Source organism: Pelobates fuscus, chromosome 3 (genome assembly GCF_036172605.1).
Source record: "Pelobates fuscus isolate aPelFus1 chromosome 3, aPelFus1.pri, whole genome shotgun sequence".
NCBI classification, from domain to species: Eukaryota; Metazoa; Chordata; class Amphibia; order Anura; family Pelobatidae; genus Pelobates; species Pelobates fuscus.
In genome coordinates, this window is record NC_086319.1 from 388,781,505 (window position 1) to 388,796,876 (window position 15,372).

General features: G+C 41.9%; 1 protein-coding gene across 1 annotated transcript in view; it reads left to right on the top strand.

The window, feature by feature from the left end:
• LOC134603563 (complement C3-like) overlaps positions 1-15,372 on the top strand; it is a 127,182-nt gene that overhangs the window by 84,636 nt on the left and 27,174 nt on the right. The window contains exons 29-34 of the mRNA XM_063449656.1: positions 42-205; positions 4,467-4,625; positions 8,744-8,803; positions 9,378-9,471; positions 9,705-9,756; positions 10,789-10,876. Coding sequence (XP_063305726.1) covers positions 42-205; positions 4,467-4,625; positions 8,744-8,803; positions 9,378-9,471; positions 9,705-9,756; positions 10,789-10,876 — 617 coding nt within the window. The remainder of the gene's footprint in view (positions 1-41; positions 206-4,466; positions 4,626-8,743; positions 8,804-9,377; positions 9,472-9,704; positions 9,757-10,788; positions 10,877-15,372) is intronic.

Below are 15,372 nucleotides of genomic sequence, written 5' to 3' on the forward strand. Positions count from 1 at the left end.
TCTTTTATTTTGCTTTTTTTCCTTTGATCCTAAACATTTAGGCAATATTCACTGGGATGAACGAAATTCCAAGCAATTGTCATTGGAGGCTACAGGTTACGCCCTTCTCACCCTCCTTTATCTGAAACAGTTTGAACTGACAGGCCCCATCGTACGCTGGATTGCTGAGCAGAGATACTATGGAGAAGTCTTTACATCAACACAAGTGAGTAATACACATTATAAATGTAAACTTAATGTGGAATGGTCTCTAAACATGTACACAAATTAGAACATGCAAATAATATCTTCATAACACATTAAAGGAACACAACACCAGTGTTAATTTTGGCGTCATATTTCAATTTAGTTTTAGTCATAGTCTTTTGACCATTTTCATTTTAGTTGTATTTTAGTCATCTAAAATGTTTTAGTTTTAATCTAGTTTTAGTTGACTAAATCTCCAGTAGACACAACTCAAATCCAATGGGTTTAGTTAAAGTCTCTAGGCTTAGGGGCTGAGGAGTGAAGACAGTTTTATTTTGTCTTTTGAGGCTAACTCTGTTCAGCTCAGCTACAGTGGTTTTGCTGTGTCAAAATATCAGAGTATGTTTAAAGGATCACTATAGGGTCAGGAACACACAGGGCTGGCGCTTCCTATAAGGCGAACTAGGCAGCTGCCTAGGGCGCCATATAGGAGGGGCGCCCTGAGCCCCCATCGCCGGCCCTTTAAATGCTGCAGCCACCAGAGCGCTCTATATAGAGCGCTCAAGCGGCTGCCTCTCTCCTCACCTCCCCTTCCCTGTAGTGTGGCCGAGCTCCTCTCCGGTCCACGGTCCTGGCCGGACTGATAGGAAGTGCACACGCAGTGTGCACTTCCTATTAGTCCGGCCGGGTACAGGAAACACAAGCTCCTGTACCGCGGACCGAAGGAGGGGGGAGGGGAAGAAGAAGAGAAGATTACAGGGAGGGAGGGGGAGGAAGAGAAGATTACAGGGAGGGAGGGGGACGGGGAGAAAAAAAGAAGATTACAGGGGGGAGAAAAAGAGAAGATTACAGGGAGGGAGGGGGAAGAGAAGATTACAGGGAGGGAGGGGGTTGGGGAGAAAAAGAGAAGATTACAGGGGGGAGAAAAAGAGAAGATTACAGGGAGGGAGGAAGGAGGGGGAAGAGAAGATGGGAGGGAGGGAGGGAGGGGGGGTTGGGGAGAAAAAGAGAAGATTACAGGGAGAGGGGGGAGTGGAGAAGATTACAGGGAGTGGGGGAGAAGAAGAAAAGATTACAGGGAGGAAGGGGGAGAAGAGAAAATTACAGGGAGGGAGAAGAGAAGATTATGGTGGGAGAGGAAGAGATTACGGGGAGGGAGGGGGGAGAAGAAGAAGAGAAGATTACAGGGAGGGGAGAAGAGAAGATTACAGGAGGGGAGAAGATTACAAGGAGGGTCGGCGGAGATGATTACAGGGAGGGGGCAGGGGAGAAGATTACAGGGAGGGGGGAGGGGAGAAGATTACAGAGAGGGAGGGGGGAGAAGAAGAGAAGATTACGGGGGGGAGATGAGAACACAGGAGAACGTGGGGGAGGGAAAGACCACTAAAAGAGGGAGGGGTTGGTGGAGAGACCACTAGGGGAGTGGGGTGAGGAGAGACCGCTAAGGGAGGGTGGGGGGAGAGCAGAGACCACTAAGGGAGGGAGGGGGGTGGAGGAGAGACCACTAGGGGAGGGTGGGGGGAGAGGAGAGACCCCTAATGGAAAGGGGGGTGAGAAGAGACCACTAAGGGTGGGGGGGAAGACCACTAATGGAAAGGGGGGAGAGGAGAGACCACTATTGGAAAGGGGGGGCAGAGGAGAACAGAGACCACTAAGGGGGAGACTAGACCACTAAGGAAGGTGGGGGGAGGAGAGTAGAGACCACTAAGGGACAGAGGAGGAGAGGAGAGACCACTAAGGGGCAGGGGAGATCTCTAAGGGATGGAAGGGAGATCTCTGTAGGACAGGGGGCAGGACAGGGAGCTCTTTCACACTACGCACACACACACACACACACACACACAATCCATCCCTGTACATACTCAGAAACACACAATGCATCCCTACACACACAGAAACAAACACATCATGCTTCCCTTATACACAGAGAAACACACAATGTATCCATTACACACACACACACACACAATGCAACCCTTACACATTAAGACAATGCATCCTTTGCGCACATACACAGAAACACACAATTCATCCCTTACACACACACAGAAACACAATGCATCTCTTACACACATTCAACGCACCCCTTACAGACACACACACACTGCATCCCTTACATACACAGAAACACACTTTGCATCCCTTATGCAAAACAGATTTACACAATGCTTCCACTACACACAAACACACTGCATCACCTACACAAACTGGTATCCCTATACACTACATTCCATAAGCACACCCATTAGATCCTCTACCATAACTCCATCCCCTACACACTCCACTTCCTGTGAGCAAACATATAAGTGGACTTATGGGTGGGCCTTATGGGCACACTCACTGTCAGGCCCTGGGGCCCAGACATTGAGCCTGCGTAAGGGGTCTCAAAAAATGGAGCTGCTTCCTGTTCTCCAAGAACATTGAATTCTGTGACCACAGTTACAGACAGCCTCCAGAGATCCTGTTCTACACCAGACAGTGGAGCCAGACTGCAGCCAGAGCTCATCACCATCCTCATCTGGTTGTAAGTAGGCAATCTAGTATATTATTTGTGACACTAATCTCTAATTTACCTCACATTAAAGGGACACTTTAGTCCCCAGAACCACTGCAGCTTAATGAAGTGGTTCTGGTGTCTATAGTTTGTCCCTGCAGGCTTTTTAATGTAAACACACACTGTGTGCAGCACTGGCGTTGGTTCATATGGCAGATCATATGGGTGGGGCATTGTGATGTCACTGGGGGGGAAGGGGCGGCAAATCTTTCTTTTACCTAGGGCGGCAAAAATCCTTGCACCGGCCCTGGGAACACAAACATGTATTCCTGATCCTATAGTGTTAACACCACCATGTAGCTCCCCTGGGCCCCTCATGCCTCCATAAATATAATAAAAATCTTACTGTATTCAAGCCTGAAGCTGTAAATAAGCATGCTGTTAGACTTAGAAAAACAAGCAGTCTGCATGATCAAATCACAGTGCTTCCCCATAGGATTGGCTGAGACTGACAAAGAGGCAGATCAGGGGCAGAGCCAGCATGATTCAAACACAGCCCTGACCAATCAGCATCTCCTCATAGAGATTACTTGAATCAATGAATCTCTATGAGGAAAGTTCAGTGTCTGCATGCAGAGGGAGGAGATACTGAATCACAGGATGCTGTGCACAGTGCTGCCCTGTGCTCTGCTGACAGCAGATCTGAGTGGATGCTCCATCAACTCGGAAGTCCCTCTGGTTCACTCTGAGTGACTACAACTGGAGGTGTTCCTAGCTTTCAATGTAAACACTGTATTTTTCTCAGAAAATACAGTGTTTACATGAGAGAGGCTGCAAGGAGCTATAGTTCTCACCTGAACAACCTCATTAAGCTGAAGTTGTTCAGGTGACTATAGTGTCCCTTTAACACAGCCCTGGTCTCCCACAGCAGGTGATCACTTACAGTACAAAATTAAACTTACAGTACAAAATTAAACACCTGAGTATACTTTATGCCTGCATGGGGAGCTGCTGTCCCTCCCCCTCTGTTGACCCACTGCTGCATATACTGACACACATAGAAATAGACAGACTTGTGGCCAGACCCATGACAGGCCTGTGACAAGTCTATTTGACACCCCTGAGTCCACAGTCCAAGTCCTTGGGGGTCCAATGTGACTGGACACCTGGCATTGCGCATTAGGTCTCCCCGACCGGTGGGCGGGATCAGTCTCGCTCACCGGCCGACGGAGTCAGTAGGAGGAGCGGCGGGGGAGGAGGAAGCAGCGACGAGGGACATGTCGCTGTCTCAGGTAAGTCACTGAAGGGGTTTTCACTTTTCACTGGGGAGTGGGTGGTGGGAGGAAGGGGGATCCTGCAGTGCTAGGAAAACTGATTGTTTTCCTGGCACTGGAGTTTCCCTTTAAGTTCAATTTACCCTTTTTCTCCAACCTCCATTCCTGACACTTTGTTTTCTTTGCACTTTATCTTTATTTTTTATGCTTACCTACTGAAACATGCAAAATGTTCACAAGTCTTGCATTTATACCATTTTATTGCCTTTGATGTTAAAAGTAATTGCTGCTGTATTCCTAATGTCCTTAGTAAATATTTTGTTCTAAAATATTTTCCACAAAATGTAGAAATAACGAATTTTGCTTACCTGAAGGTAAATAATAATTCTATAGTTTAGGACTCTTGAATTATTATTTTTTTTGTGCTTATTTTCTTTTGTATTGAATGTTAAGGATAAATTTACATTTCAGTCCAGCACAAATTGAATCTTGTACATCAACTTTCATTCCAGGCCACAGTTGTAACATTCGAAGCTTTGGCTCAATACCAGATAGATATCCCTACTGTTGGTAACCTGCAACTCGATGTATCTTTAAACATCCCCAGCAGAAAACAAGAGGTTACACATCGTATCAATCTACAGAATGCGTTGGTGGCTCGTACCGAAACGGTGAGTGGTAGCAGGAATGTATGTATGAAGTCCTGTCCTGTAGGAGGTGCCTCTTTTCAGAACTTATAATGTGTTATGTGTCTTTTTGGGGTTTAAGTGGGCTGGTGAGGAGAGATAAGTTCCAGGAGCCTTTGCCTGTGTCCTTTCTAGTGAATCAACCTACTATACTTGAAAGCTGAGCTGCAGAAACAATTATAGTAAATGTAAAACATAGTGTTGTCCCAGCTCCTCCAGTGAGGCTGGACAGGAAGTGGAAGGGAAGGGATCACTTACCATCTGCCCACTAACAGCCTCTCACACAGGAAATGCCTTGCAGGAGGAGCAGAGACAACACTAAGTAATGCACACTGTATCACAGCTCTTGCAGCTCAACAATCAACCATGGGAGGGTGACTGGGCTACAGAGGATGGAGGCATTTTATTGTTAATAAACCTTCAAACTCCACATGCCCAAAACACCCCTTTTCCCTAACCTTAAATGTATCCTTCCCAAAACCTTAGTCTCAAATTTAAGCACTCAAAGCCTTCCTAAAAAAAACATTCCCATCCTAAATTTAATTTCTATTAAAAATAATCCATCTGCCTTAAATTAAACCCAAATCTGCCCTAAACTGAATAACTCTAAACACGACTTATACCACAAATGTAACCCGTCTCAAGTTTTTAATCCTCTTAACACTAACAATCAATGGAATATAACTCTGGTATTATCCCCTCTCAAACCTTAACCTCTTTTACATTAACCATTTCTCACATTATCTTTAACCCTGCAGTCATTTTAAGAGCTACATACACTCACTATATTCACAGATTTAAACACACACACACGCCACTGACTTAGGACTGGGAACCACAGGTTTGAATCCAGGTCCGACCACTGCAGCAGTAAGTGTCCCAGGGCAACACACCTTATGATATATACTCTACCCACCTCAATAATATGAGAGCAACACAAACAAAGACAGTCATGTCGGCTCGGATATTGCCCGGATTATCAAGGTCTATGTCAAATGCTAGGGAACCAGGGTGATCTGATGACAAGTGGGCTACTGGAACAAACCATTCCTGGACATGATACATGGAACTTAGACCTGCGTGAATGCTATTATAACAGCAGACCTAATGAGAAGGGTTACATGAAACATATGTGGGAACTATGGATGAGCAAGAGACCATCATCTACCCTAACACCAAAAGTGCTGGTAACACAACGTTTGAACATTGTCAAGAGGAAGCTAGTGTCACAACTGGAATTAGACGGACTACTGAAAACATCTGGAGTGGCCATCACAGTCTTCAGACCTTAATATCAGATCTCAAACGTGTGCTTTATGCATGACGACCAAAGGCTTTGCATGACCTGTAGGCATTTTGCCAAGAGGAATGGGCAGCTATACTACCTGCAAGAATTAGGGGCCTCATAGACAACTATTGCAAAAGACTGCACGCTGTCATGGATGCTAAAGGAGGCAATACACAGTATTAAGAACTAAGGGTATGCAAACTTTTAAGCACAACTGTAAGATGGAGGTAAGTGCAACCTTTTAAGCTGATCTACAGATGGGTAACAATGGGTTACAGTCCCAAAAGAGCATGCAAACATTACTGCCTTGGAGACCTTTTCTTCCTCTCTTCCTTCTCTCTGCCTCCATGTGCTTTATCAACCAGTCCACTCCACCCTAACACTGTTCATTTCCAACAATTTATTTCTTATATGAGCTAACACACATGGATCAAACGATTCAATCAGTGGCCATGCATGACCACCGTTATCCATTTCTTCAAGAAATGTAACAATTGTGGCCCGCATTTGTTATATATAATATGTGCTAGCAGATCCACAGATCAGGATTTTTTTTTTTCCTGTGGACATTCCTCATACAACAGTTTTTTTTTACTTCCTCTTTTTATTAACTTTAAAATAAACATAAATGGGCAGGTGGAGCCAAACAGTGCAGCAATAGTGCAGGTAAACTTCTGACCACATGATCACTCTTCAATCCAATAAACAAACCACAATGTGTATAGAAAAATTCTATGGACAAATCAGGGCCCCACAATCACTAGTATAATTCTATATTTACCAATTCCATAAGAGATCCTCATATGCAAAAGAAAAATAGAGGGAAAAATGATATTGCAGTACTTTAATACAATAAAAATAGTAATAGAAAACAGCAAACATTAAACTGTGGCACAATTAAATACAATTAAATGTGCAAAAATAGCTATGTAGCCTCAATGGGCTTAGTCCTAAGGGGCTAAGTAGCAGCCGTCACTCTGTACCTGTTATAATGGTAACAGATCAGTTGAGTGTATTAGTCCCTAGATTAAATTCAAGACCAGAGATTTCGATAACATTGTTTATTGTTCAATTATTCAGAACGTTAAACCCTTGATCAGAGGGGATATTTCTAATCAAAAGTCTAACTAGGGGAACTCCCTTGTACACAATTATACTGCATAAAAGACAATCATGACCAGAAAGTCTGGAACAATTATGTCAAATCTCATGATATTTAGATCATCTTTAATTAAAAGTAGTTTTAGCACTGCATAACAACTTATAAATTATTTTTTCCCCTTTATCATCTTAACATCTGCTGATATTTGCAACAAAAACCGAGACTATGAACATTCTGATAATTGGTAAAATGCTTAGAGAAATTCAGTAGCTTGCTCTTTGGTTAGTCCCCACCCAGATCTCGAAAATGTTTTGCTCACTTGTGCCATTACAAAGAGTACCTATACCATTTCCATATAAGACCGATCCCACCCATAAGGTCAGCCGAGAACCGAAATGCCTGCAAGTTGTCTTTGCAAGAGGTATACAGCAACCCCAGATGATTGTTTTGGCCTTCTTTGAATCTCGTTAGTGAGGTGTAGCTGATAACCCTCTAAGCACAGTTAGCACGGGGTTGACGTCTGGATTACCATTTTATCTTGGGAAGGGTCCAAGTAATTGCATTGCAACAAAACAGAGAATATGAGAACTCTGAGAAACCCAGTAGCCTGCCCTTTGGTTAGCCTTAAAAATGTTTTTGAAATATAATGAATGATACCGCACTCAAAAAAGGTTTTGATGTCAAAAATTGTATTATTCTTATTTTGCCACGAGGTTGGAAAGTGCCCATGCTATATGTCTAGAATAGCAATTCCTAGTTTATAAAAAGATGTGCAAATACTCTCATAATCTCTACCAACACCTTAGTGAATATACACATAAAACTCCAAAGGCAATAAAACATATAACTAAGAATATATACACAGCAGACTGGTACCCTCTCATGAACTCAAAGCAACTTATGGCCTCAGAATAGCATCCATCAAATACTAATCTCCTTGAGATATAGATAAAGTCCCAAACCATTCCTAATAGTAAAGCACAATCCATTGATGGAATAACCTGGTCATTCAGTATTATTAGGTAGTCAGCTGACCTCATTCTTTGGGCACATAATGTTGCTGAACCTACACCTGACCAACTGCAGCAACTCTAGATCATAGCACTGCCCCACAGGCTTGTACATTAGGCACTAGGCATGATCGGTGCATCACTTCAGCTGCCTCTCTTCTTACCCTGATGCGCCCATCACTGGTGGTTCCCCACTCTCCTTCCAGTTTTTAATAATGCGTTGGACAGTTCTTAACCTAATTTTAGTCGTTTCTGCAATCTCTTTAGATGTTTTCTCTGCTTGACGCATGCCAATGATTTGACCCTTCTCAAACAGACTAACATCTTTTCCACGACCACGGGATGTGTCTTTCGACATGGTTGTTTTAAGAAATGAGAAGCTACTCATTGCATCAGTTGGGGTTAAATAACTTGTATCCAGCTGAAAGATAATCGTCCATGCAGTAACTATCCAATAGGAGGCTCTTACCTATTTGCTCAGTTAAATCCAGGTGGCCAGGCAGTGTATGTTGCATATTTTACATTGCTAACTTAGGATGCTCCTTGTAACAGGGGTGATAAGGCACTCTCCATGGGTAAAAAAAAATATATAATCTGCACTGAGTGATAGGAAAAGACATAAATATTCTGTGCTCTTTGTGACAGAGAGCTATATATGTTGTGTTTTGTTTTTTCCAATAACTTTTTCTCATTTATTTTATAGCTTAAAACGCCTGAAGAGTTTGTAGTGACAGCCAAAGGAAAAGGACAAGGCGTTCTGACAGTAAGTTTAATCAAAAGTCACATTTTTGGACCAATACCTTTACCTAAAATGAATGACCACAACCATAACACATAGAGAGAGAATTGTTTTCTTTTCATGGGTTTAAATCTATCTATGATGATTGGCATACATATTTACAAATCTCAGATGTTTAATGTTCCGAGCTTCTATCACCTTGTCTATGGTTGTAGTCAAGTAGAATTAAATTGGATTTTATTATTCTACCATTTGAGTTATACAACATACCAAACACTCTGAATATTAAAATAATTATTGTGACAGAATACATCATTAAAACTATAAACAAAAAACAAAACATTAGTAAGTTACATTCAGCTTCATTGCTAGATATCCAATATCCATAATTACACTCTGGTGCAACTAATTACATTAAGCAGTCACATGATTAGTTGAAAAGAGTCAAACCATGCGCAATGAATCTGACACACAATTCCATATGACATATACCTGTTTCTTGAAAGCTGTGTAGTTGTTAAAAAACAAACAAAAAAAAACGCATAACGTTTTAGAAAAGCACCTATCAGTAGCCCTGATTATGTCATACCTCATGTAGGTCCAGTCAATATACTATGAAACTGCCAAAGAGAGGGAGAACAAGTGCGATAACTTTTTCCTTTCTGTGACTGTGAAAGAAGAAGATGATAATGGTAAGTAAACACAATTTTACATTTTATTACACACACTTGGAATTGTGGAGAATTTACAATTTTTTTCAGAGATAGTCACAATTTGCTCTCTTTGAAGAATGGATATTTCGGCTGAATATTTGCAGTTCTGATCGGACAGGTTCCAGCTTAGTGAACAGCCTTGCAGTATGTTATGTTATGTTGTAAGAGGATTTCATGCTATACCTTTGTCTTGCCTTCTGCTCTTTACACAGCACGGAAGCCTGAAAATGTAAAAAAATCTGTGTCCATCACTATTTGCACCAAGTAAGTGTGTTCTTCCTTTCCTCTCGTCCATCCACCATTTACTGTCATTAAACATCTTGAGGCCATACATCACTAAAACTATTGTAACTGTGTTACCCTTCATGCAAATCCACTATGTTGCCTAATTCTTCTGCAGAGGTTTGAACGACTTCTTATCACATTATGAATGTGCTCCTTTTCAAATTCCTCATCTCTCTGAGCATTCATAATCACTAAAAATAGCGTATAAAGTCACTGGTCCTATCACTAGCTAAATGTTTGCATGTTGTATATACCAGTGGTATTGCCACTAACTACACTTACTTACACTGGCTTATATCCCATATCCCTCTAATCCATGGCACTAAATGGTACCTCCACCTACAACTAAGTAGGAGACCCTTGGTTGTTTGCACCACAATATAACGGCTCCCCAGGGCCTCCACACTTTCAGATCCCACACTTATTCTGACCATCAGCCAACACCAAATCGGGCATCTGTAAAATTGTAACAAAAAGCCCTGGTAGCCCCTATTGCCCACTTTCAGCTCGTTATACCTCGACTTCCAATGTTATATTTTAATTTATAATATACTTTACCATACTATTAGTACTGACATTTACAATGGCTCTGATGTGCACTATGTCGTTCCCGCTTTATTAACGACATGTCACTGTCCATGTAGTCTGCAGTTATTCATAAAATGTGCCATTTTGTCACTATGCTAACCAACAATATCTGAATATGCTGTTGGGGCATAGCAGTTTACGCAGTTTTTTTTTCTCTCATGCACAAACGAAAATAAAAAATGTAAAAGTTTTTTTCATTTTTTTTTTTTAAAAAAGGTGTCATTAACTAAATTGAGTGGGATTTCAAGTCATGCAAATAAACCATGGCAATTCATTCCTTTGATAATGAAAATGTTAATAAAAATATCGTGGAAAAGGAAAAAAAAATTAGGGCACCATTAGTCATTTTTTATGAACATGGTGTACCTACTGTAACATTAATTTATGTGTATATGCAATTGATAGTTAATTCTGTAATTCCAGATTTTTGAAGTCTTATGATGCCACAATGTCAATTATTGATGTTTCCATGATGACTGGCTTTTTTCCAGATATTAATGACCTTAACAGGGTGAGTGTCTTAATCAAGAAACACACATACATACATTTAAATTCCTGCCTGAGAATGGACAGAGTAGCAACACATGTAGTGAACCTTCTTTAACATGACCTCTGATTTAAAAGGTAATCACAGTAAACTCTAATATTAACAAAATGTTCTTGTCTCCATACTTGTATATGCATGTGGTGGAGAAATGTTTAATTGTGATCTCTGCTGTGATGGAAGCTCCTGTGCCATGGCCTTTTGAAGAAGTATGAAAAGTAGCCTCCTACCCACAGACTATTGGGCTGGTCCTCAGAACCACTAAAAGGGACTAATGTCACTTTATGGACCCAGACACTTGCTGTGCTTCCCAACCAGGGAAGAACCAGCCAAGGACCTCTGGTTATTTACTGGACTAAATTTACAACTCGAGCAACTGACCAAGAGATACCCTGGAACTGTTCCTCGGAACGGGACTGTTCCGAGGTCTGGTCAATCAAGCGAGTATCACTTGGTCTCCTAGCCTACAAGTAGAGTGGATTTTTTATGCTGTGCCTTTAGAACTGCCAGGGAACAGCAGGTTGTGTTAGCTGGGGATTACGTGATTAAGTCCACAGACAGAGTGGCGCTTGGGAGAGACAATTGTGCAGTACATTCTTTTGTTTTTTTTTAATTCTTTATTTACAAAGTTTTTTTTTATTTTATATACAAACATATCACATTATTCAGGATAGTATACAATATACCATTAGTAAACACATTCTTGTTCTACTGAATAAGTAACAACATTAACATTAATTCTCATTCATTCTCATTCACACAGGATTGCAGTTAATCATAGTTATGAAATTTAATGTGTTTTATAATAGGTGTACTTTTTACCTAATTGTTCTCTTAGTTTGTTTGCATTTTAAGATTCTAACGATGTCCAGATTTGATATTGATGGTTATGTCAAGGTGACCATACTTTTTCATATTTTTCAAGATTATTCAAGTTATTTGAGTAGAAGCTTTTTTCCATAAATGCCTGATATTCCATTTGGATATACCACATTTTGAGATCAGGTTCAAAATTCTTTTTCCAATTTTTAACTATTCATAATTTGAATGCCAAAAGAATATGAATAATTAGGTTTCTATTTGATGGGGTATTTCCTTTATTCCTATATGGAGAAGAGCCAAGGCTATATTCATATGGAGTTTTGTCCCTAAAAAGGAGGAAATTATAGAAAAAATATTTTCCAATTTGGCTTTGGTTTTAGTGCAATTCCACCATATGAGTATATTAGCCCTCCTCCTCTTGGCTTCTCCAACATTTTGGATCTATTTGATTTGATACTTTATTTCATTTTTGTGGGGTCCAATACCATCTATATATTAGTTTATAGTATACTTCCCATAGGTTTAAGTTGTGAGAATCAGATGTTGTGGTATTAATAGAGTAGAACCATTCTTGCTCAAGAATATTTATATTACAATTTATTTTCCCATTTTTTTATGAGTTTGTTGAAGTTCAGGGGCTCTCTCCTACTAACTAGGTTTGTTGATTTTGTTCCTAATTTTGATTTCCATTTACCAAGAATTATATCTTCTATTTTTGGATCTTTTTCTGTTTTTTACAACTTTCTCAAAATATCTTTCTCCAAGAAGTGTTTGACTCTCAGATAGTTATAGATTTCGTTAGAGGGTAAATCATATTAAGAATCTAGAATGGCAATTTAAATTATTTTGCCATCAGCTATCATCTGGTTAGGATACATTAAAGCTCCCACCTGGTCTATTGTTTCAAATTGATATTGTTTATTAACAACTCAATAACTTCCATATGGGAGAATAAAGAAATTTTGATGTATGATAGATGAGAATGTTTGATTTTCTTCCACATAGCTATAAGATCAGAGATGATATGATTAGCTATTTTCCCTAATTTCTTTTCTACCCAAAGGACAGAACTAATGTTTTCTAAGTTTACACTATTCTTCTCTAAATAATACCATTGATATTGGGATTTGTCATTTGAGAACCACTTAATAATATGAAATAACATAGTTAAGTTACGTAGCCTTATTATATTTGGTATACCTAATCCTCCTGAATTTCTTCCCTTAGATCAGCGGTTCCCAAACTATGTGCCACTGCGCCCTGGTGCGCGCGACGTGCACACAGTGGTGCCGTGGAATATTTCCCCGGTGCTATGATTATAGCACCGGGGAAACATTACTACTGTACAGGGACCCGGTCGAGTGTCACGGTCCTTTAAGACCGCGACCAGGCCCCTGTATTGTCGGCCGGCTTGGAGGAAGTGACAGCCTGTCACTTTCTCCCAGCATCCTGCAGGGAAACAGCACGGGAGGAAGAGGAGGCAGCCGCAGTGTGAGGGGAGAGGAGCATGAAGAGCTCCAGACCCCTCACTCCGACAGCAGCAGGACTCCAAGCCACCCTCCTGGCACATAAGGTAAGCTAACAGGAGGGTAGCTCGAGATATAAAAAAAAATCACTTGTGTGTGAGTGTGTGTATGAATTTGAGTGTACGAGTATGAGTATGAGTATGTGTGTGCGCGAGTACGAGTGTTTGTATGTGTATGAGTGTGTGTATGAGTGTGTGTGGGCATCTGTGTGTGTATATATATGTCAGTGTGCTTCTGTGTCTGTGTGCATGCACACATCTGTGTATTGTGCATCTGGGTGTCAGGGTGTGTGGTTTTATGTCAGTATGTATCTGTGTCATGGTGTGGGCATGTATCAATGTTTGTGTGTCAGAGTGCATGTGTGTATCTATGTGTGTGTATGTGTCGGTGTGTATCTATATGTGTGTATGTGTCGGTGTCTATATAAATTTGTGTGTATGTGTCAGTGTATTTATATGCATCTGTGTGTTAATGTGCATGAATATCTGTGTAAGTATGTATGTATGTATGTATGTGCATACATCCAAGCAGTCAACATACAAGCACACTCCTGCAATCTAACACAAATATTACATACAAACACACCCCTGCATTCAAAATACATATACACAAACCAGGGCCGGTGCAAGGATTTTTGCCGCCCTAGGCAAAAAAACTTTTGCCGCCCGCCCATATGTCCTGCCCACCATGTGACATCACAATGCCCCGCCCATATGCTCTGCCATATGGGCCAACGCCAGTCTTCACAAAGTGTCTTTTATCTGAAAAGACAGTGTGTTTACATTAAAAAGCCTACAGGCACAGGCTATAGACACCAGAACCACTACATTATGCTGTAGTGCTTCTGGTAACTATAGCATCCATTTAATGTGAGGTAAATTAGAGATTAGTGCCACTAATAATATATTGGATTGCCTACTTACCACCAGATGGGGACAAGAGGCTGATGATGGGCTCAGTCTGGCTCCACAGGTCTGGTGTAGAAGAGGCTCTCTGGAGACTGTTTTTAACAGTGCTCACAACAATTAACGAACAGGAAGCAGCTCCATTTTTTAGGGCCCCTTACACAACTCAAGGTCTGGGCCGCCTACAATGCCCACCCATAAATCCACCTACATGGCCCATCCATGAGTTGGGGATGTTTTATGTGTGCAATTTGTGTAAGGGATGTAGTGTGTTTATTGGGGATGTAGTGTGTGTTTGCGTGTGAGGAATGCATTGTATGTTTCTGTGTGTGTGTGTGTGTGTAAGGGGTGCAAGGTTTGTTTCTGTGTATGTAATTGAATGCAGTGTGTGTCTGTAAGGGGTGCATTAATTATGTAAGAGAACGTCAGGGATGCATTGTGTGTTTCGGGTGTGTCTGTGTGTGAGTAGGAATGCATTGTATGTTTCTGTGTGTGTGGGGGGGGATGCATTGTGTATGTGTGTAGTGTAAAAGAGAGGGTTTGTGGGGTAGGATAGGGACTGAGAGGGGAACAGCTCTTTATTTATTTTTTTAAAATTCATAGTGCTCTCCCCTCCGGTCAATTATTGATTTCCCCTTCCCTTCTGTCCCTCCGTGTTCTCCCCTTCTGTCACTTAGTGCTCTCCCTTGGCCCCCTGTTCCTCTGCAGTCCCCCCTTGGTGGTCTTCTCACTCCCCCCTCCCCTCCTTAGTGGTCCTTACCCTCCTCCCCTCTCCTTAGTAGTCCTCCCTCCTTACCCCCCTTTGGTGGTCCTTCCCCCCCTTAGTGGTCCTCCCTCTCCCAAACCCCTAGTGGACGTCCCCACCCCCGTTCCCCCTGTGTTCCTTCACCCCCTCCCCCAGTGGTCCTGACTCACCCCTCCCCTAGTGGTCCTTACCCTCCCCTCCCCTAGTGGTCCTTGCTCCCCCTCCCCTCCCCTACTGGTCCTTACCTTCCCCTCCCCTAGTGGTCCTTACTCCCCACTCCCCTCCCCTAGTGGTCCTTACTCCCCCCTCCCCTCCCCTAGTGGTCCTTATCCCCCCTCCCTCCCCTAGTGGTCCTTATCCCCCCAACCTCCCTCCCCTAGTGGTCCTTATCCCCCTCCCCTAGTGGTCCTTATCCCCCCTCCCTCCAAAAGTGGTCCTTAACCTAACCCCCCCTCCCTCCCATAG